General features: G+C 27.5%; 1 protein-coding gene across 1 annotated transcript in view; it reads left to right on the top strand.

The window, feature by feature from the left end:
- Positions 1–6,634: 6,634 nt before the first annotated feature.
- LOC100211155 (3'-5' ssDNA/RNA exonuclease TatD) overlaps positions 6,635–25,263 on the top strand; it is a 33,667-nt gene continuing 15,038 nt past the window's right edge. The window contains exons 1-3 of the mRNA XM_065788506.1: positions 6,635–6,791; positions 11,562–12,003; positions 22,870–23,179. Of these exons, the coding sequence (XP_065644578.1) occupies positions 6,743–6,791; positions 11,562–12,003; positions 22,870–23,179 (801 nt within the window). The 5' untranslated portion in view covers positions 6,635–6,742. The remainder of the gene's footprint in view (positions 6,792–11,561; positions 12,004–22,869; positions 23,180–25,263) is intronic.

Below are 25,263 nucleotides of genomic sequence, written 5' to 3'. Positions count from 1 at the left end.
AGCTGTGAGGGTTTGTATAAGTATTTGCACTATATTGCACAAAATTGGATAGAAAAATCATAATTTTTTTTGCTAACTATTATTTGGTTTTTTATGAAATTACTCAAATTCACTTGTATTTTTTAATAGGTTTTTTGACATTTGTTTTAATTTAAACATACGCGCAAAATGCCTCTCTTTCAAAATCAGCGAATCAGATTGCGCATATCTCTGCCTATTCTGAGTCTGTATAGGGCAATGATATATATTACATAGATATCTAACTCGAGCCGCGGTTGTGAGGCAAATTTGTTTATCGGAAGCCATATTGAATACTGGCAAAAAACGCAAAAAAAATATCATAATATTTAAAAAAAACACCTAATTTTACTTTTTTTACTAAAGAAATGGTTATATCTTGCTCTGCTTATGGTTGTGTAAACCGATTTACCAAAGGTGTTGCGATATCTTTTCATAAATTCCCTTTAAAAAATAGCGAGCTGTGTCAAAAATGGGTTGTGGCAACAAAACGTGCTTTATTTGTTCCTACGAAATATAGTTATATATGTAGTGTTCACTTTCATAAAGAAGATTATAATTATGAAAATGCGAATAAACCTCGTTTAAAGGCTAATGTTGTACCATCTATATTTGATTTCCCGGCGAAAATGCATTGTAAAAAGCCAATCAAAAGAAAACGTGTTTCCAGGAATGTAACCGAGACATACAATCAAAAAAAGATATCTCTTTCGTTGCCATCTTCTTCTCAAAATCATATTTTAACTAGTGTTGATTTTACTATTGATAACCTAAATAATAAAGTTGACTCTCCATCTAAAGTAAAGCTTAAAAGAAAAATTAAGACTCTTAAGCAAAAACTAAGAAGAAAAGAATTGAAAATCAATACAATGGCTGAAATTATTAAAAAACTTGAAAATGATAAGCTTATATATGCTGATACAGCTCAATTTCTTGATAATAGTTTTTCTGGTCTTGTTTGTGATTTATTTAAATCTGAACTAGTGAATAAATGCAAAGATTCTAGATGTCACAGATATTCAGAAGAAGTGAAGAATTTTGCTTTGACACTTCATTTTTATTCACCTCGTGCCTATACTTTTGTCAGATCATTGTTTGCTTTGCCTTGCATAAGTTCTTTATCAAATTGGTCTTCATCTATAGATTGCTCACCTGGGTTTTTTAAAGATGTTTTTTCTTACATACAACAAAAGGGATTAGAAGATAATACATATAAAGATTGTGCATTAATCTTTGATTCTATGCATATTAAATCAGGTCTTGTTTATAATCCAAGTAATGGTAACTATGAAGGCTTTTCAGATTATGGAAACAATAATCTGCTTTTGATCCAAATTGTATAGCTACTGAGGCTCTTGTCTTTATGCTTGTTGGACTTCAAGGTCATTGGAAATGTCCTATCAGTTATGTTCTATGTGAAAAGATTTCAACAACAAACTTAGTTTGGCTTCTAACTAAAGCAATTAATTTGTGTGTTCAACATGGTATAGATGTTCACAGCGTAACTTGTGATGATGCTTTTTCTAATTTTAGTGCAACGAAAAGTCTTGGTTGTTCGTTTGATAAAGTTGAAAATATGAAAACTCATTTCAATATTGAATCTTATGATAAAGTTATTTATTTTATTCCTGATCCTTGCCATATGCTAAAACCAAGATCACATAATGCATGAAATGCATTATGTGATCTTGGTTTATAATTAGTAAAAACACTTATCTAATTTTTTCTTTCTACTACACAGTATTTCTCCATCAGTAGTTTCATCAGGAAGAATCTTCCTGATGAACTTACTGATGGAGAAACACTGTGTAGAAGAAAGAAAAAATTAGCTAAGTGTTTTTACTAATTTATATATATATATATATATATATATATATATATATATATATATATATATATATATATATATATATATATATATATATATATATATATATGTATATACATGTATATATATATATATGTATATATATATATTTATATATATATATGTATATATATGTATATATATGTATATACATATATATATATATATATATATATATATACATATATATATATATATATATATATATATATATATATATATATGTATATATATATATATATATATATATATATATATATATATATATATATATATATATATATATATATATATATATATATATATATATATAATGTTTATTTATAATAATTTTTTTTTCATAAATATCAATTATATTAGAAAAACACAACTTGCATTATCCCCAAAACCAGGTTTTGTATATATATATATATATATATATATATATATATATATATATATATATATATATATATATATATATATATATATATATATATATATATATATATTTATATATATATATATATATATATATATATATGTATATATATATATATATATATATATATATATATATATATATATATATATATATATATATATATATATATGTTTACTTATAATATTTTTCTTTTCATAAATGTATATATATATATTTATATTATATATATATATATATTTATATATATATATATATTGTATATGATATAATATATATAGTGGAAATACTATTATTAATAGTTAATTTATTGTATTCTGGTAATAGAGTATTTACTAAATACCTCCTTAATCCAAGCTATGTCCAGTTTTTTCAAAGCATATCATAAATAATAGCTTCTTTCTAAGGTAATTAACTTATTTTTATAACTATAACCTTAAAGTAACATCAACTACTTTAAGTTTACTAATATAAAAATAACATCCAGGTTAAGTAATTATAATAAACTTTTTCGACAAAAGCGCAACATTAACTATACTAACAAGATTATGTTGTGCCATTTTTAATAAATAAATCTAAACAGGTCAGATCTATTATTTAATGTTTATAATTTCTTGTAAAACTAATGCAGAGGTTCATCGCTAATTTACGATGTTTTGCCAGTATTCAATATGGCTTCCTCCAAAAAAAAAAAGCCTCAAATTTCCTAACGGTATTTTTACGGAGTTAGACATCTATGTATATATCATTGGTATAGGGTTTCAAAATATGCGTCCCGATCACGGTGGAGAAAAACTAACACGTCGACTTTTAATGTTAATGAAAATTTGGGAAAAAATAAATTTTATATAAAAGTTGTATCTTAAAAAAAAAAAAAATTACCCATTTAATTTATATATGGTTTTTTTTCCAGGTACAACTTTTATATAAAGTTTTTTTTTCGCCGGTAACCGCCCATTCGTTTAACGGGTACATGGGCAAGCATTTTTACGATTTTCGACAGTCTTATCTAGGACTTATTTAATATCTTATTAATACATTACATATCTAGAACCATTAAATAATTGTTAAACAGGCCTAGGTCTATATGTTCTTTTGTGTTAAATAACAAATTTGTTACCAGTTGATTTTAGATTTTTTATTTTTTATTTTTTTTTTTTTTGGTGCTCCAAGAAGTCCTAACGGTCTTGTCACAGAGCACCGCGGAAGTGCATTTAACCAGGAAGTTCACGCCTCCTTCCTTACCGTGACGCGAAAATATGTCCAGAGCTATAAACTAAATCAAATCTTAATCAATTTTTGAATTATCATATTTTTTTTAGATTTACAATGGACAAACCAAACTTTCACAAGTCGTTGTATGAAGCATATATAAAGGCATTTCCCAACAAGCGTAAGCAAGACTGTCAAAGAGAGGTTACTGAAATTTGGAATGATTTGAAAAAAGAGGACGATTTACCAAAAAAAAATAGATTTGTTGTTGAATAGTTATTCCGCTTTAGCACAGAAAAATAAGGCAACATTGTTGACCATTTGGGCAGGCCATTCAACGAAGGCTGGAAGTGTCCTTCCTAAAAAAGTAGCAACAAATGTAAAAATGTTACAAGTTGTGAAACGACAAACACAAAGCATTCAACAAAACCTCATAGAAATCGATTTTGAAGCTGGTCCATCTAGTACTACTTGTAATGAAAAATCTGTAAAATACAAAGCAAAAGCACAAGATGAATTACAGATTCAGATAAGCATCTTCAAGAGCGATTTGATTGGCTTGTATAAATGAAAAGAATGTGGTGTTATAAATTCAGATCAGGAAAAGGAACTAAAAGAAAAGAAATCTAAAGTTAATGAGCTTGAAAAAAAACTCAAAAGAAAAAATATGAACAAGAAAAACAAATAATATTTCGAAAAAAGAAAAAAGAAACTTTAGCGGAAATTTGTGCTAAAAATCTTGACATCAGCAGTAAATTAAAGATCTGACAGACAGCTAGGCGACCAACAATTGAAGAAGATCAGCCGCTACTTTTAAAAACCATAGTTGACATTGCATTGTATGGGTCTGCTGCTCATGGAAAAAGACAAAGTGATGTGTATCATAGTGTTAGAAATCTTGATGAATTGACAGAACAATTAAATATTAACGGTTTTCAAATAAGTAGAAGTGCTGTTTATACTCGGCTCCTGCCAAAACGAAGTTTGTCATCGGAAGGCAAACGCCATGTAACAACTGTACCAGTGAAATTAATTTAAGCATAAAATGATTTGCATTCAAAACACATTGATGGTCAGTTTTGTACAGCTACTTTGAATCACCTAGAGGAAGTGACTTCTTTGTTGGCACCTAAATAAGTATGCTTCATCAGTCAAGATGACAAAGCCAGAGTACCCATAGCATTGACAGCAGCTAACAAGCAAGCTCCATTATTAATGCACGTCGAATACCGCGTTACATTGCATGATCACAACTGGGTTGTAGGATCTAGACACAAACTCGTACCATCTGTTTATGCTGGCATTGAAATCCAAAAAGACGGTTTAGGTAAACCGGAAGCTGTATCATATTCAGGTCCAACTTACATAGCTATCAGATCAGACAAGCATTGCTCATCATCTGCTTATAGTCATGGACTAGATTATGAAATGCTTCTTAAATTGGAGGAGTTTGACATTGTTACAAAAAATCCAAGCAGCAAGTTGATCAAACCGATTCTTATTATGTCTGTGGATGGTGGACTTAATAAAAATCCGAGGTATCAAAAAGTTATTGATGTTGCTGTCCATCATTGTGTAAAGCAAAACATTGATGCAATGTTTGTAGCAACAAATGCACCTGGTAGAAGTGCGTTTAATAGAATAGAAAGACGAATGGCTCCTCTTAGTCGAAAACTGTCCGGACTAATTTTGTTGCATGAACATTTTGGAAGCCACCTTGACACACAAGGTAGAACAGTTGACGAAGAATTGGAAAAATTAAACTTCAAATATGCTGGGCAAACATTGTCAGAAGTAAGGAAGCAAGTAAATATAGATAATTTTCTAACAGTGGCAGAGTATATTGTGTTTGAAAAGTCTGAGCTTAAAGTTGAAAATTTAGTAATCTAAGATCAAGTCTGGTTCCAAAACCATGTAAGAACAAGTCACTATTTTCTTCAAATTATCAAATGCTGTGATTTAACTTGTTGACAACCGATTAGAAGCTCGTATTTTGAAATTATTGCTAATAGATTTATCCCCCCACCAATTCCAGTCTGTCAAACTAATGAGGATCTTAAAGCACCAGATATATCTGATATAAACTTACATAGATTTCAATCTCTTTTCTGGAGTCAGTCTATCAAAGTTGAAACTATACTAACTTGATCAGCAAAAGCTTTCAAAATTCTTCCATATGATATATATTGTCCATCTATTCAGTTATCATTGTTTGAACGGATCTGTAAAATCTGTCACGTTTATATTACTTCGCAAGCCATATTAAAAAAGCACATTCAACAACACCAAAAATGTATGTCTGGTTCCTGTCAAATACTACATGCACCCCAACAACAAGGAATTCGTCCAATGCGAGTAGCTGCCAAAAGTCAGAGAGAACTCATGGCAGTTATTGCTTATGGAGAGATGCTAAGTGTAGAATGGCTAGATGAAGAAAATATTGACTGGTGTTTTGGTTCCTCAAGAAATTATTCAATCAGACCCAATGCCAATAATAACAATTGAGGAGCATTTGGCATCTCTATGGGAAGATGTAGAGGCTACAATTTAAGATTTGGGTTTATTTGTAAATATATGTTAGAAAATTAAAGAAATTTTTCTTGAAGTTGTAAACTACTAATGTAACTACTACTTAAAATAAACTTTTTTTTCTTAAGGAGGGGGGGGGGGTAATTAAATGTTGATGTAATTTTATAGGGGGTCTTTGAAAGTTTGACAAGTTGTTGACAAGGGGAAGGGGGGGAGATAAAACTCGTCAAAAATTTGTTAAAGTAATTAATAGACGGCCCCTTAAACACGAAATTTGAAATCTGTCGATGAATAACATAACTGGTTTATATTTATGAAAAAATAAATAATTCAACTCAAATTCAACAACTTTATTTGTAATCAGATTTTCAACTATCAATAAAAATTGAAAAATTTTCTCCCTATTTGTAACGGTATTAAGAAAGATGAAGAACCATTTTCTCAAAACATCTTTTTTCATTGGGTTTTTATTTGCAACTCTTACATAGAGCTTTTTAATTTGATACTGTTATAAACAAAATAATAAAACCAAAACATAAATGTTTTTTGTTTTCGTCGAATATATCTTATCTTTAACGCAAAATGTTGTTTCGAACCTATCAAATTCACGAGATGCACGTGTGATTTATTATACGTTAGACCACGGTCTCCTCTTCTCTTGCCATCTGCATTTCAAAAAGGGCACAAAATTTAAAATGTCTAATCCTGGCGTAGCTGAAACTGCAAAAAAGCGTATATATGTTGGTAAGCGTTTGTGAGATGTGTTTCTTAATGGAATCCTAAGTTAGGAAGGGTTATTTAGTTTTCAATTAATGCTATGGCAAAATAGGTTATAAACACAATCCGCTCTCGAGTTGCCATTCCTGACTAATGCCTAATTACACGCCTGTATTACACCAGCAGCTATAGACTAACATACTATAGTAAAGTCAAATATTATATATTTTATATAAATTGTAATTTTATATATAACATGGTGTATATAGGGTTAATAATGCCACTCTTTTCTCATAACCTCATGTTTTCAAGTAGTTATGAGATAAATAAATATAAAATTTAAACAGTAATTTTATCTTATAACAAAAGTTGTGGACTTGCATCATTATCTGGCGAATTGTATTGCATTGCTGTTTTGTTGTGTATCTGAAACATTAACCAAGTTAATTCTAGGGTGTAATGCCCTTGTAAAAGTGTAATATGTAGAGTGTTTTTATTTTCCTTACAAAAATAAAAATAGATACATATTTGGTTAATTTTAGATTTAAATGTAAATATCCTGTAGACCTTCTAGACCTATATCATTTATTAGTCTGTATCATGTGTAGTTGCATATATATATATATATATATATATATATATATATATATATATATATATATATATATATATATATATATTTATATACACATATATTTATATACACGTTTATATAGTTATGCATAGAGTGTCAATCATATTCATACCTAAATAACCATCACTATTGGCTCAATGATTTTTTTTAATAATCTGAAAACCAATTCTCTGACAAAAAAACAACATTTGTGAAATGGTTGCATAGATATTTTGTGTGCATGTTAACATGAATATGACCAAAGTTAAGTATTGTAAAATCAAGAATGAACAAATAAAATGTGTGTGTTGGAACAAGGTTGGAACAATTAATAAATTTACACAAGATGGTAAATATGGTGTTTATAGTTCTTTTTGTTTTGACTAGAACGTAAATACTAAGAAGTCAAAAAAAGATTTTATATGTGTATTTGCTAGTTTTTATCCCATTTAAACTCTCAGTTGATGTAGCAGCAACCCCCTAGCATGTTCTCCCTATATCAGTTGTTGTATGCATTTAAGTCCTCACATCTTCCTAAATCATTATGCCATCAGACTATCTAAGTGTGCTTTTATATTTTGTTGTATATTTTATATTACATGCATATGTATATATAATTAAGAAAAAATGGAATGTGTCAAAAACTTTTGTTATCTCTGAGGTACAATTAGATCAGCTGGTGAATCAGTCAAGGCATCAAGAGCCAAAGTAAAGTGTGCTTGGGCCAAGTTCAGAAATTCAACATAGCAAAGGTTGCATCGTTGAAGATTCAGAGAGTGAAGGAAACATTTAACTAGTGCAGAATCACTAAGATAATGTTGATGATTATATTATGATGTCCAATCACAATTTCAAAATGTTTAGCATTTGTTATTATAAATTAAACTGCTAAACAACAAATACTTTAAGCTAAAAAGAAAATTCTAATTCTTTATTAGTATGTTTTGAATTCCAGAATGTTTTAAAGTTGAATTTGATTTAAAAAAGGCAGCATATAAACTATTTTTTATACATATTTTGATTTAATAATATATTAATGTATATATATATATATATATATATATATATATATATATATATATATATATATATATATATATATATATATATATATATATATACACTTCAGAGTATATATATATATGTAGCGTGACTTGGTCCGCAACTCCGTTATATGCAGACTTTCCATTTGGTAGCGTAGTTGCAAAAGCGCTTTCACTAAAAAAATTTCATGGCTACCAAAAAATACATAAAATAAAGATTTTTCTGTATTATCAAAATAATCTCAAATGTCTGCAATTTGATTTTAAAGTTTGTGCTATATGTATTGTTTGCAACTAACTCCATGTATTATTTATGTTATGCATACATACATGTTGATCTAGACTTTTCTATCATCGTAAATTGTGAACTAATCTATTGGGACTTTATATTAATTTTTTTGTAAACCTAATAAATAGGAAGATAACATAATTCAGGTAGACTTTTTTTTTAGTTTTTCTCACAATAGTAACTAAAACTTTGATTTCTTATATCGAAAAGTACAACCATTTAAATAATTATGGACGGTTGTGTATTTAGGGTGACTATTGTCGCAGTTTTTACATAGGAGAGCGCAGTATTAAACTAATTTTAATTAGTTTAGCGCTGCACTCTCCTACATAAAACCAAGACAATGGTCACTCTCTCTTTCTATATATATATATATATATATATATATATATATATATATATATATATATATATATATATATATATATATATATATATATATGTATATATATATATATATATATATATATATATATATATATATATATATATATATTATATATATATATATATATACTAACATATACAAATAATTTTAATTGTATTCTACAAAATAGAGTGCTCAATATTCTTAAAAGTACAGAGAAATAATAAGATAGTAGAAAATCACTTATAAAACTTTTTTCATTTTACACTGTTTCATCAATTAACAGTGGCGTGCTGGCTTCAAAAAGTGCCAGATTTTCCCATATATACTTAATTTGAATGCCCATAAATAAATAAACGCTACGATTTATAACGACATTTAAACGCTACGTTTTATAACAACATTTAAGTTATATAATACTTTATTGATATTATAATTAATATATATCAAGTTTAATTTAAACTAAAGTTTGGTAAAGAATTTTAACTTGTCAGGCAGATAAATTGAAATTCTTGAAGTGTTTAACTTTTGTTATGAAAAATGTGTGATTTACTATGTTAAATAAAACAAGAAATTTTTAACTAGACAATTTAGTTGATATTTTCTTTTATACAAAACAATCTTTTGTCATGTAAAGTAATTTTTAAGCTTTGAAATCACCTTTTTAAATAAATTTTTACATGATAACTTGGATATTTGATTAAAATACTTTAATTAGTCTAATGGCAAATTTTTGTTAGAAGTAAATTTTTCTTTATTCAAATAGCCTATTTATTTTTTAATATACAATTAAAAGTAGATTATTAAATTGTCGTTTCCAAAGATAATTTTAATAGTAAAAGAATAATTTTTCTTTGAGAAAATTTAATTTTTTTTTTTAACAATTTTATCAATTTGAAAATATTTTGATGGCATAAAAAAGTCGGATATCAAACTTAAGATATCAACTAAAAGCATTGTTTTAAAGTCATGGTTACATGACAAATAATCTGATGGCCAACAAACCAACAAAAACAATCAATTTATTTTCCATAAATCATGTTAGTAGTATTAATAAAAATATAAATAACATTAGTTATAAAAAACAACAATGATAATTATTATTATGATTATTATTATTATAAAAGTAAAAAAATTGAGCTATAAAACAAAATTAATGCAAATTATAGTAATAGTAAAAATAAGTAAGTTTACAATAATAACAATGAATAAAGAATAATAATAATATAACAATAGCGATATAAGCATTATGTAATTTTTAATAATCAGTTAATGATTTATTAGCAAGCAATAAATAAGATTTAAAACTAAATAGCTTTAATAATAAAGTGTTTTAGCTGAAAAAAATATTAAATTTTATGAGCATTATATTCTAATACTTGAAAATCAGCAATTGTAATTTCTTTTAGTTTAATATTAAGACGCTTCTTTAACTTATTACAATCTTTAAATTAAATTGTTAAATTAAATCATTGGCGCTTTTTTACTTTATCATAATTGTTAAAAGCAATTTATGTGGCGAAAAATAAGCCTTTTTTGGAATTATTTTTTAGATCTTTACATTTTATTATGGAAAGTACTAATATACTGCTAAAAGTTTTACACTTTAAATCAGATAATTAGAACTTTGTTAAAGCAATAATAGAGTGAATAAAAAAATATTTGTTGATCATTTAAAGAATATAGTATAATATACTATAATTTTTTTTTTCTTTTCAAAAAACCTTTCTACGATAAAAGTCTTAAGGCCCATGTGGAATTCCCGCATAGCCTCTGGGGTCAGCACACCACTGTCAATAAAGACTCATCAGAAATTAATGATGAGCCTTGATTGATGAAACACAGTGTAAAATGGAAAAGGTTTGATATGTGATTTTCTACTAATTTATATTTGATCCTATCAATTAATCCTGATCCTATATTAAAACAGGTGATATGTAAAGCAGGTTAACTCCTGGGTATTCAATTGTGAAAATTTGTTTTATTTCTCCAACAATGTCATATTTAAATAAAAAACATTATAGAAGCTTGTCTAAATAAACAAGTGTGGAACCATTAAACAAAAAAGTGTATTTTACTTTTTATTAATCATCTAAGTACAACATTAATGAATCATTCTAAGTATGATGTATTATAGCAAATAATTCTTTATTCTTTTCATTATTTCACTAAAAATGAAAGTGTACTTTTAAAGTTTAGTAAGGCAAATATTATTGTGTTGTGGCATGATAAATTTGTAGAAGATTTAGTAGAAACAAAAATGTTACTCAATGATTGACTTGGATAGGTGACTTAATATTTAATTGCATAATATTTCAAGCAAATAAAATAAGCCAGTTTTTAAGGTATTTGTATGGTATCCAAGTAAGAACACTACTAAATTACACCATTACAGTTTGTTCAAATCTGTTTCAATATTAATGTCAAATTATTAATGTATATTTTTAAATGTTTGTCAGAACTATTTTTACTAATTATAATTTAGGAAATTTGGGTACAAATGTCACAACAGAGGATTTAACACAGTTGTTTGGTCTTGGAGCCACACCTTATCTACGCCAAAGCTGCAGTGTAGATCTTGCAACTTGTGAGAAAACTGGCAAGTCTAAAAACTTTGCTTTTGTTAATGTCCCAGAACATGTTCATAGTGAGCTTATGAATCTTAATGGAATTGAATTTTATGGTCGTCAACTAGTTATAGAAGAAGCAAAAACAAAATCAGATGACGATAAAGAAAATAAAGACAAAAAAGAGAAAAAGACTTTTAGGGGCAATACTAATACTGCTAAAAGAGGAACTGGAAACTTTCGCAGGGGAAATAATAGAAAATGGGGCCCCCGTCCAAAAAGTAAATTTAATCTCCCAACTTTAGAACCAGATCAAATTTTTCATCTTGTTGATGGTGGTGTGAATTTAACAAACCCCAAGTAAGTTTTAATTAGCAAAAAGTAATAATTTTAAATACCAAATTTGTTTGTATGTGACTTGAAAAAAGTGTGTCGAAAGTTATATTTATGTTTCACCATGAATTAATTTAATAATTTGATATCTAGTTTGGTGAATCTAAAGTTATATGTTTTACCTGTTTTCATTTTAGTTTATTAGTGCTTTTAAACACAGTTGAATAAAATTTATAAATTATTTAATTATGGATAGATTATAATAATTGCTTATAAGTCTCTTTTATTTGTCTATAAATTTTATTTTATTTCAATTAAGTCTTATTTGTCTATATGTTTTAATTATCTTAATCAAAATGTTTATTTTAATTTATTTTTATAAAAAAAAAGTTATTTAAGCAATTTTAAAATTTTTTTTAAAAATAAAACAGTTTTTATTTAAAACAACAAGAGGCTAAAATTTAAGTGATTGAGGATCTAAAAAAAAGAGGGATTAGTGAGGGGCTAAAAAAATAGGTAGTCAGCAAGCGGCTTGAAATTGAGAATTAGTGGAGAACTAAAACTATTTAAATGCCAAAACATTTTAAAATAATTCAACATTTGAATCTTAAAATATTATACTAGTACTAATAAGCAGTTCTATATTAAGTCTCAATGACATGATAAGGAATTGTAACCAAATAAAATTCTAGTTTTTGGATATATTTTTCATATTAGGATGATCAAATGCTGAAAACTTAAGTTTTTAGTTGTTAGTGGTTAAGAAATTATGTTTATTAAAATTTTTATTGGTTTTGTCATTTTTAGAAATATTTTTTCTGTTATATTAAACGCATGTTAGAAAAAGCTCGATATTTTTAAAAATATTTTTAAAAGTTTATAAAAATTGCTGTCTCATCATTTTTGAGTGAAGAATCCAAAAGTCTAAGTTCTTTGACAAATTTCAATAATTTCCTGATTCAAACTTACAATTTGCATAGTTATATATAGCAAACTTCCAATAACTCGAATCCTCAATAACTCAAACTATTTATTTGCCTCTAAGAGGTTTCAGTTATCAGGAGTTTACTGTAATTTCGTTTTCTCAACTTTCGGTTTTAAAATTAACTAACTTTATAACTAACTGACTTTGAAACTATGCATAGGCTCTTATATTTTGATTTGAATAAATCAAAAATAAGTGTTTATTCTATTGTTAAGAGGTGAAAGAATAAGCATAAGGGTTATTTTGCTAATGGTTTGTCGATGTTGTGTTACAAATTGTAATGGTAATTATAACCTTTAGAGTTAACACTTTTTTAAATCGCAAGAAACATTGGTATATAAAGGAGTTGGATTGCTATAATACCAATAAATGATAAAGCACCAGTAATTCCAATAAATGATAAAACACCAAAAGTTCCAATAAATGATAAAACACCAATAATGCCAATAAATGATAAAACACCAATAATGCCAATAAATGATAAAACACCAATAATGCCAATATAATAAATAATACTATATTATTTTATTTTACCAATGATTTCTCTATACTAAAAACACCAAAGTTAGTTTAGCCATAAGGCTATGCTACTTATTACAATAGATTATTTGTGATTTTGCAAAGATGAGACCTAGTGATTCACTATCACTAGACCTAATCTTTGCAAAATCTCAAATGGCTATACACAATCAAATTAGTATTTGATTGTGTAAAGCCAAGTTTAGTGTTTTTACTTTACCTTTGTCGCTCAGGAGAAGGATGAGTTAGCAAAGTTTAATTCCCAAGACAAGATAGAGAGTATACATGTTTTATAAAATAATTTAAAAACTAATGAATTAATTTTTTATATTATCAATTATTTATATAATTGATATTAGAAAAATTAATTATATCATTAGTGTAATTATATATTCAGCTTTCAGACTTGGAAAGTGCAAGTCCAAAAGTTTTTCTGTAAATACAACTTTAATTATATATTTTTATAATATAATTGTTTTTTTAAAACTTTTTCAGTCATGGCTCAGTAATTTTTCGCTTATTGCACAAAATTTGAGTCTCATAAAAAATAAGTAAGCTACGGCTAAATTTTAAATTAAGCAAAGTTAAGTAAAATGAAATTAAAATTAAGCAAAATGTTAAGTTAAGCAAAGTTTATAAATTTTTTTTTTTACAGATTTCCCCAATATTTTTTGTCAGTATTTTCTAGATTTTTAAAATATGACGCAGATCTCTGTATTCCTAGATTTTTGCTTTGAATAATTAAAGGTTGGCTTCCGCAGAAGTCTTATATACAATCCATTGGTCTTTATTGTTCTTTTCATTGTCCTGATTCCATTTTCAACCTCTATAAATCTCTTTTTTCTCAAACATCAGTTCTTTGAAATTTGCTCCCTTCAACTTGTTTTCCTGATTCATATAATTTGCAATCTTTTAATTAGTCTGTTAATTGCTATCTTCCTTTATAAATTTCATCTTTTCTCTTCCAGTAACTTCCAACTCTAATAGTGGTTGCTTGCAGCCTTGTTGAAAGTGAAGAATTTAAAAAAAAAACAACAACTCTAATTTCAATATGCTATAAAAAAAAGAATTAAGTTTTATGAGAGATAAAGAGTAAGAGATCAAAGCAAGTCATACTCCTTGTCTTTAACACCCGCCCCCCAAACTTTGTACGCATTCATACGTTTTTGATAACTCCCCCTTATCTCCATACATACTTTATGGAAGACCTTATTTGTCTAAAAGTAATTTGTAATGAAACATTGGCAGGATTTAAAAGTCATCTAGACCTGCATAAAAATGAATGATTATTTTAATCTCTCAAGTCATTAATTTCATTGTTTTTTCTCATAATAAGAACCTTAAGTAAATTTTCTGCAATGAGTGATTTTGCAAATAAAATATAAAAAACCAAAGGAAAAAGGATAAAAATTAAAAAAACCCAGCGTGAATCAAATAATAGATACTATTATATTAAATATAAACTTTTATTACTTGTTATTCTACTTTTATTTTTGAAAGTATGCAGATCTTTGCATTTCTTTGTTGTTTTTATTTTTTATAAAACCCAAGTTATTAAGAATTGAAAATAAATTATAGCATAAGTTTAAATATAGTTGTTAAATGATCTTTAAAAGTGTTACAATACTTAAGTTAAATTTTAAATTTCACTCAAGTTTCAAAAATATAATATTTAAATGTGTCTCATTAATTTTATCTTGACTATCTAAAAGATAAAAGTACAGTTGTGCATTGGCAGGGTCTATTATATAGTAAGCCATGCTATATTTTTTGGTATAATTAAGCCAAGCCATTGTTTAGATAGATGTACCCTTTAGGGCTTCCAGTTCGAGCATTCGAACTTTTGCCATTTTTTAAGAGGTCCAAGTTCAAACTTTTTTTCTCAAAAAGTTTGAACATGTATATATATGAAAATGAGATTCTTTATTATCAATTTTAACAATTGAGCCAAAATCTTTTTTAAACTGACTTTTTTAAAAGTAACACTTTTAAAATTTAAGACACTTAACCTGAACATCAAATGTGTTACAACCATGCTATTCATCTATGTGTAATTAATGTGCTCTTTACAAAAAACAAAGTTTGTGTACATGGTTCTGATAATAACCCTGTTGATGGTGATATAGAAGCTGTAGATTATGATTGCAGTTACAGTGATCATAATCTACAGCTTGTTCATGCAGTTAGTGAAGATTCTATTCCATTATTGAAACTGGAATATCAATAAACCGTGGCAAAAATTAAAAATTAAAAAAAATGTTATAGATCACTAGTGAGCAATGAAAATGAAGTTTAACCAAATGTAATTGAAAAGTTTGGAAAAGAAAAAGCTTTGATTTGTGATTCAAGGACAAGATGGATCAATACTCTTTATATGCTTGAACGATTTTTGGAGGTGCAAACAGAAGTAAAAATAGCTCTGATTGGTATGAATATTGATTCCTCTCACTAAAAATGAGCTTGATGTCATTAACTTTGTGTTGCTTTAAAACCACTAAAATTGACCGTTAATTTTCAAAAGGAGATGCTGATCTTTTATATTCTAAAATTTGAATTTACAAGAAAAAACTTCATGAAGATAATACACCTATAAGTCACTTGTTATACAGATATTTAAATATAGAATAATTGAAAGAAGAAACATTTATTTAATTCATCTCATGAAGTACTTGTCAAATCAGAATGTCTTAAATGAAGATCACCAATTTAGCAACAAGAATAAAAAAAAGATAGTTACTAATCTTGCTGCTAATCTCATTCAGTGATTATTTCAGCCATCTGATGATGGCTCTGTTGATGAAAAGGAAGTAAATATTGATAGTATCAGAGATGCGGAGTTCCAAAAGAACTCCAGCATTATATCTCTACTTTTTCCAAGTCTGTAGTGTCCAGAAGCTCTAAACATGTTTGTTGACTTATGATCTGCTATAAGAAAAAAATTCATGAGATTTAATGACTTGAAACTTATTGTTTTAACTTATGATTGTTCCTCTAATCTAAAAGTTTTAATTTTTTTCCTATCAGTAGTCCATAAACTTATTTATATTTTTAGAGCTCCTGTATACCAAAAACTAGGATGAAGTAATCTTTTTGTGACTTTCAAATCCGGAGTCCTTTTTGGGACTCCGCATCCCTGGATAATATAATTGATAACGTAAAAAGTATCAAAAATGAATTGAATTTAGCTCAACGACTCAAACTTTTTATTAAACAATCAGACACTGAAATTAAACTTGACCACCAGGAAATCGGAACAAACCTCATTCAAAAGGAAATGGCTGTTTTTGAAGCTAGCAAAGCTTGGCCTAAGTATTTAGATTTGCTTTTCAAAGCTCTTCAAACAATTCCTCCTACATCTGTTGAAGCTGAGAAAGCTTTTTCTAGTCTTAGACTTTTTGCTACTAAATTAAGAAGTTCTTTAAATGACAAAGCTTTACATGCACTAACTTTTTTGAAGCAAACTCTAAAGAATACTCATTAATGTTATTTACTTTTGTCCTAATTAATGATGATAAACAAATAAATACTTTTACGCATAGTTTGTATTATTTTTGTGTGTTTTAACATAACTAAAATAAAGTTCGAAACAATTTGAAGTTTTTTCTGTAATATTTCAAACATGTTCAGGTTTGAACTTTTAAAAAAATGTTCTTACTGGAAGCCCTAGAACTCTTATGCTGTGTTTTTGTCTTCTTTCTTTTTTTTTTGTTTGTTTTGAATAAAAAAGGATTTTGTGAATTTATAACAGTTAAAACTGAAATTAAAAAAAAAATTATAATAAATTAAGATTTATGGTAAGGTTTTTTCATTGCAATGTGCATCAGTTCATATTTAGCTTGAAAGTATTATATTTTAAAAATATTTTTTTTTTTTACAACAATCAGTAACAGTCAGTTTTGTGGGGCAGTACATATTATGCTTGTAAGCTTAAAGTCTTGGGTTCAAATTGATCGTTATATAAACATTTTTTATATACAGATAACTGTATTTTCAAATCTGATTTAGCAAATTTTTTTTTTTGTATTTGTATTGGAAATGAATCTTATAAATAAAAAATTAAAAAAACTTTCTTATAAGGGGGCATCCATAAAGTATGTATGCAGTAAAACCACTGATTTAGGGCCCCCTCCCCCTTGTACAAACCTGTACGGCTTTCAAAGACCCTCCCCAAGTCAGAAAAAAAACGCAATACTGATTTGTTACAAACGTGAAATTCAATGTTTTTATAAAAAATAATAATAATGAAATCAAGTTTAGGAGGGATACTCAAACCCCATATGTACTCACTGTCTCTAACACTCCTTTCCACCCCCACCCTCTCCTTGTACGCGCTCGTATGCTTTTGGGAAACCCCCTCCCGCCATACCTGTGTACGTACTTTATGGATGGCCCTTAAATAAAAATTTTACAAAAATTAAAAAAAACTTTCTTATAAATTATAATAAAAAAATAAAAAAAAAACTTTCTTATAAATAAAAAATTTTAAAAAAATTTCATATAAATGAAAAATAGTTTTTATTAGATTATGATGATTATATTTTATGATTTTAGAAAATAAACAAATTCTATTAAAATTTGCATTTTAGAAATGTGTTCTGCCCTAACTAAAGGAGGCTTTTTGATACAAAATAAGTTTTTTATTTTTGTTCTATATTGTTCTATAGGATTTTCAGAATCTTTTGGTTAAAAAAATGACTTATATTTTGCCTCAATATAGTTTTTTAAATTTCTGTTTATCTGAAAACATAAGACTTAGCATGCTTTATTTTTGTTTTATACAAATAAACTCCCAACAAGGCTGCAAGTAACAACTAATTAAGTTAACAGAAAAGTTAACGAAGAGTTAACAGAAAGCAAAAAGAGTTAAAGAATTCCAAGCAGTTGATGTGACTATAAAAAATACAAATCCCACAAGATTGAGTTTTGATTGATGGAACAAGTGCCTCTATTTTATGATTATAATTATTTTATACTTTCTATTTAATCAAATTTAACACTAAAAACAAAAATTATTACATTGTTTTGAATTTTAAATGAATTTGAAATAAAAACTAGAAATGTTAGCATTTCTTGTTTTTCTTTCAAATTCATTTTATTAAAAAAAAAAATTCAAATCAATCATAGATATTCATTAACATTTATTTAACTAATTGAATTTTTTTTTTTCTGACTTCAAAGTAAAAAAAAAAAAATGTTTTAATTAAATGAAAATATTCATCTCAAACTATTTAAATTAATTTAAAAAATATAAATATCTCAAACTTTGTTTATTCTGCCAATCAAAATATTCATTAATTTTTATCATTTTGTGTTTTTGCTGTTTTCAGTTATATTTTCACACTTTTTTTATACTATAAATTAAATATTGTTATGGTCTCAAAACTTTTTTTTTTTCCAATTATCAAAAACATTTAGTTTTTAACTTAATCATTTAAACTTTCTGTTTTTGAAAGTGTATAATTTTTTATTGTTAAGTTTGCCTTGCATTTCTTGCTAATCAAATTTAATCGGCAAGAGTTGATATTGGGAAATCAAAACATCATTTTTTTAATAGTAGACAGTCATTGATTGTTGATCGGCCGTTGTTTCCAGCGCTGTAGTAATATTAAAAAAATATGATTTCTATTTATTTATTTTTTTTTTTTAAGAAAGAAAAAAAACAGTAGAAAATGGTTAAACTTTTTGTTTCAAATAAAAATTTCTTAGTGAAATTATAATAAATACAAGCATTGTATTAAGGATTTGACACTAGCTGTGAAGTTTTTTGTTTTGTTTTCGAGGTTCCAGTTATAAAGCAAACTTGGTATTAATACAGTATAGTCCATAATTATTTTTGCATCGTCCATAATTATTTTCGTGTCGTCCATAATTAATTTCGGTTTAAGGAAAAATAAGATTTATTTTATCAATAAATGATTTTTAAAATGTAAATTGTATAAAAAATTGCTAAACACAAATATAAAGTGTTATAAATAACAAATAAAGACATAAAAATTTTATTTAAATAAATTAGTGTCTCTGCAAATCTTTCAATAACCATTCTCTCACATGTGTATAATAATTTTGGAGATTTTGATTGGAAAATTGGTTCAAAATTTCTGTAATTTTTTCAATCATCTCTAGTGTTGAAGTTGACCTGGGATTGATCTTTTTGTATAAATTTTTTAAAACACCGAAAAACTCTTCTATAGGATTAAGCTGGGGGCTATAGGGAGGAGGATATTGTATGGTGCAAAAAAAAGAAAAAAGATGAAGATTGTAGAGCAAGATAACGATTGACGGACAACTTAAAGGATTGCAAATTATATGAATCAGGAAAGCAAGATGAAGGAAGCGAATTACAAAGAGCTGATGTTCGAGGAAAAAAAACTAGATAAATAAGCGTTTTTGGAGCACTTTGGAACAGTCACAGAAAAACGATGACACTTAATTGAATGACGAGTAACACGAGAATGAATTTTAGTAGATGGCACAAGAGACACTAGCTCTTTAGAGCAGTGCCCATTATAGTGTTTGTAGAAAAGAGAAAGACAAGCAACATTATGACGATGTGAATGGTTGGAGGTTGGCTGCAAGAGCAGGTCCAACTATGTTTACAATGCGTTTTTGCACCTTTTCTAAAAGAAAAAGGGCATCATTAGAAGAACCGCCCAAGATATGGCAACAGTATTCCATACAAGGCCGGATTTGAGATTTATAGAGATAGAGAATAGAATCCAAAGTAAGAAAGTGACGAGCTCGATAAAGAGATGCAACCTTAGCAGATGCTAATTTTGCAACTGATTTGATATATGGCTTCCAAGAAAGATTGGAAGTAAGAGTTAATCCTAGAAGATGAAGAGTAGGTGACTCATCGAGTACATCACCATTCATAAATATAGGAAGATCTAAATTATTGCAATAATGATTGGCTGAAAAAAATTGAGTTTTATCTGAATTAAAGTTCACCAGCCACTGTGAGCCCCATGCTGTAGCAGAAGTGAGATCCTTTTCAAGCTCAAATGCCCCCTCCAAGCAATTAGAGGGTGTTGGTTTCTTATCACGACAAGAATAAATGGTAGTATCATCAGCAAACAATGCCACCTTAGATGTGAGAATATCTGGAAGATTGTTAATGTAAATTAAAAAGAGTATAGGGCCAAGGATAGAACCTTGAGAAACCCCTGAAGTTACAGAATAAGAAGAAGAGTGCCGTCCATCGAGGACAACTTTTATACTACGATTAGAAAGGAAGGATTCAATAATCCTAAAGATGTTGCCGGATACACCATAAGAAGAAAGCTTATGGAGAAGACCAGCATGCCAAACTTTATCAAAAGCTTTTGAAATGTCAAGAGCGATGGCCTTAACCTCTCCACCTTTATCTAATGCACGATAAAACCTATCAGTTATTACTGTTAACAAATCAGCTGTAGAATGAGAAGATCGAAATCCATATTGATATTAAATGTTTGTTAATTAAAGATTCAAAAACCTTACTTATGATAGGAAGAAGACTAATGGGACGGTAGTTAGACGAATCAGATCGCTCTCCAGAATTTTTGAAGGTGGGGTTAACAGATGCGGCTTTCCAGCAGGCTGGAAAATAAGACTCTGATAAGCACTTGTTGAATAGTTTTGAGAGTATAGACGACAGCTCCGGAGAACACTTCTGCAAGACAATAACAGGTATGTTGTCCAGGCCACAAGCTGTAGAAGAATCTAGGCAGGAAATCACTTTAGATACAGAAGCTAGAGTGATACGAATGTCAAGCAATGGATCAACCTGTTTGTTGGCAATATCAGGTAGAGCGCAACTAGTGGAATCAAGAGATAATATTGATGTAAAGTTCTTAGCAAATAATTCAGCTTTGTCTTTAGGTGAGGTGACAAAGTCTGAACCAAACAAGAAAGGTGGAATTAGAGATTTGCCCTTATTATTGATATTATTAAAAATTCTCCAGAAGTCACGAGAGCCTAATTTTTGAGATGAGATACGAGATTTCATGACCTGAGAATAGCGGGTTTTGGCATTAGACAAAACCTTTTTACAATTGTTTCTAGCAGTAATAAACAGACGTCTGTTTTCTGGAGAATTATTTTGCTGATAAATATGGAAGTAACGGTTTCAATTGGCAATCGCAGCACAGTGTGAGGAAAACCATGGAGGAGAGTGAGGCTTGACCTGGAATCGTCGAGAGGGAACAAAAGATTCCATTCCAGCCTGAATCCACGAAGTTATTTAAGAAGCACATTTGTCGACAGGAAGACAAAAGATTTCTACCCAAGGGCCATCACGAAGAAAATCACGTAAAGAATCCCAGTCAGCTTTACTGTAGTTGTAAGAGGTTCGATAATAGGGGGGTTCAGGTGATGAAGAAGAATGAGAAGCACCTAAGGGTGAATGTGGAGAAACTGAGCACTGACTAGGAGTAGAAACAAGACATAAGTCGAGTAGTGTAGGTAAATGATTCGGGTTGTCAGGAAAGCGAGTTGGAAAGTTGACTATTTGAGTTAGGGATTGAGAAAGGCAAAAGTTGTGGACTTTAATGCCTGCAGAATCAGTGTGAAGAATCACTTGTGAAGAATTTCTTGCAGCAACTATAGGTTTAAGACGTTTTCTAGTATATCCCATATTTCTGAGTTCCCTTTTTATTGTTGTTGTTAAACATTTTAAATCTGAGGCATTAGTTCTGAAATATCAACTGTAGTTAAAGAGTTGTTAGCAGAAATTAATAATTTTTTTTTTCTTCTACGCTGATTATTTATATTTGAATGTCACCCCGTTTTTTGGGACTAATATCTGGATTGTTTTTTAATTTTGCAACCCAATTTTGAACTGTGCTATTAGATAAACCTGTAGCTCTTGAAATAACAATATTTATCTCACCTGATGACATCATACCCTTTATTGTATCAATAGTTTCCTTTGTAACCAAACTTTTAGAGTTATTTTTTGGGCAGTTGAACCTATATTTTTAAAATTGTTATATTGATTGTTGTTATATTGATTACTTGATGCCATGTTAAAATTTAAATTTGCATTAAAACTGTTTAACTTTATTTAAAAATTTGTCTTATCATACCGAAAGTAATTATGGACAATATGAAAATAATTATGGACGATGCGAAAATAATTAAGGACAATGTGAAAATAAATATGGACTATACTGTAATACCAATTACAATTTTTGATACCAAATTAGAATGTTAAACAGATCATTTAAACGCTTTATCTTTTTGAAAAAAATACTAATAAGTTAAAAGTTTTTAATTTGTAGATAAAACAAGATAACAATTTGTTATCTGAATATTGAAATATAACAAGTATTAAGCAAGTACCTAATTTAATAATAGTTTGTATGGTAATTGGTTTCACCAAAATTTATTATCAATTTATATAACAATAGGTTTCACCAAAATATGGATTTTATTGTTGCTCGTGCTTTAGCTGCAGGTGTTCAAAAAATGGTTATAACTGGACTTAAAATGAATGGTAATAAATCTGCTGTCGTTATGGCAAAAACAAGACCAAATATTTTGTATGCAGCTGTTGGTATTCATCCTCATTTTGTAAAAGATGATTGGAATGATAAATCAGCAGATATATTAGAAGAAATGATTAAGTTGACTGAATGTGTTGCTGTAGGTGAATGTGGTCTTGACTTTAAACGCGATTATTCTCCACGAGATATTCAGGAAGCTGCTTTTAGAAAGCAGGTATTTTTTATGTAATGTTACTCAGATGAAAACAACTTGTGTTATTAATAAGTTATTAGCTATTAGATGTTGAGGTATTTTATAAAACAGGAAAAAGAAACAAAAAAACAGAGATAAAATATTTTGTAAAAAAAAAATTCACCTAATTTAAGATTTGTTTCAAATAAAATAGTTTCAAAAGTTTTACAAACACAGTTGCTAAAATTTACAAACAAAATTTCTACTAATAAATCAAAACTATATTAAATAATTTGACTAATTCTGAAAACTTCTGAAACACTTAAAAATTTAAATCACTTTTAAAAACATCTCAAGGAAGATATAAAAACAAATAATACTTCAGGTGAAAATGGTTTTTGCGACAAAAAAGTTGATTTAAATAATTTTTCGAAATGTATTAACTACAAATAAAATAAAATATCAATGAACATTATTCAATTATTACATTATACATATGCCAAGAGCATAAAAGTAATGTTTATCTGAGGGTATCAAGGCCAAAACTTTATATTCAGTTTAAGTTTAAAAAAATAGAAGGCTTGTTAAAAAAAACCATTGTTGGATTGACATTCTCAAAATATTTTAATTATTTCACTATAAATTTAAGGTAATTAAATTTGGCACTGAATAAATATATTTGTGTTGGTTAAATTGAAATCTCTACTAAACTTCACTAAACTTCGCATTCTTAGTTTTGGCTTCTTTTTAATAATAGATAATTATGGTTAATAAATAAAGTGTTTCTTGTACCTCTAATTATATTTGTTGGGAAGAAATATCCAAAAGATAATGATTTGAGAAAGATTTGTCAGTAGAAAGTTTGGTACTTTCAAGGACTGTACAAGAAATAAAAAAATGCAATACAAACTTTTTAAAAATGTGAAACAAAATATTTTTATTTTTAATTTTTTAAATGCAACATTTGAAATAATATCGCGTTTCTTTTTTTTCTTTTTTTTTTAATTTTAAAATATTTATTATAATAAGTCTTTTAATGTATTATTAAAGTGTTATTAAAATATTAATAATATTATTTAAAAAATAATACTTTCCTTCTTATAGAATAAATTAAATTATTAGAATAAATGTTTGAAATAACTGTTTATATTTTCTTTTCCACAATTTTGGTGATTTAAACATAAAAATGGTAGGATTAAAAATAAAATCCTTCTCTATTGCCACAAACTAACTTTGCTGATTTACAGTATTGCATTTGAGGCTGATAAATAACATTAAATATGTGATCGAAACTGTCTCAGGTATGTTCTAAAAGTGTTAATGATGAATTTGTTAGCCAATATCTGGACAGTTTATTTAAATAATTGAATTCTGTTGACAATGTTGAGTACAAAGCAATTTGCAACATAATTCAAACTTCTTATTCAATTTTTGAACCATAACTGATAACTTCACAAGAATCATCTGATAAAGTCACACAATCAAAATCTCTTTCTTTGATCTGCTCCATCAAGGATTTAACATGTTTATCTTCAACAGAATTGGTATCATTTCCAAAAATGAAAATTATTTTTTTTAATTAAACTTTTGTTAGGATTACCCTCTCACTGCATAATCTCCTCTTAAATCCTCTAATACCCTCTTTTCCTTATAAAAATTTTATATGGCCATCCTGTTTGGGGATGTTAATTGAAATTTAAAAAAATATGTAAATAGAAGTGGAAATTTCTTTAGCAGTAAATATTAAGTTTGCAATATGTTTTGTAACATAAAGGCAAATTGAAGCATATTTGAAGAATAAATTTGATTTTTTTAATTTTATTTGGTGACCTTTAAGTTTTTCAAAAACAGAAGACAACTTTTCTTTTTTGATGCTAAAATGTAAATTGAAATTTTTCACCATACTCCTTTTTAATATACTCTTACTATGGTTACACACATTGTGTTACTCTGAGCTAAGGTAGTAATGAAACTGGAAGATTGTTATAAAAAGTTTGACAATAATAAAAACTTTTTGCAATGTGAATAGATTCAGCAACTTCATGAATGTGTAGATCATTTTAATAACTTTCTCAAATCATCATCTTTTGTATAACTTAAAACTGGAGCTACTTAACCACCAATAT

The sequence above is a fragment of the Hydra vulgaris genome, chromosome 01 (genome assembly GCF_038396675.1).
Source record: "Hydra vulgaris chromosome 01, alternate assembly HydraT2T_AEP".
Lineage (NCBI taxonomy): Eukaryota > Metazoa > Cnidaria > Hydrozoa > Anthoathecata > Hydridae > Hydra > Hydra vulgaris.
The sequence above is the reverse complement of the archived record's forward strand: the minus strand, read 5'-3'. Positions and strand labels throughout refer to the sequence as shown.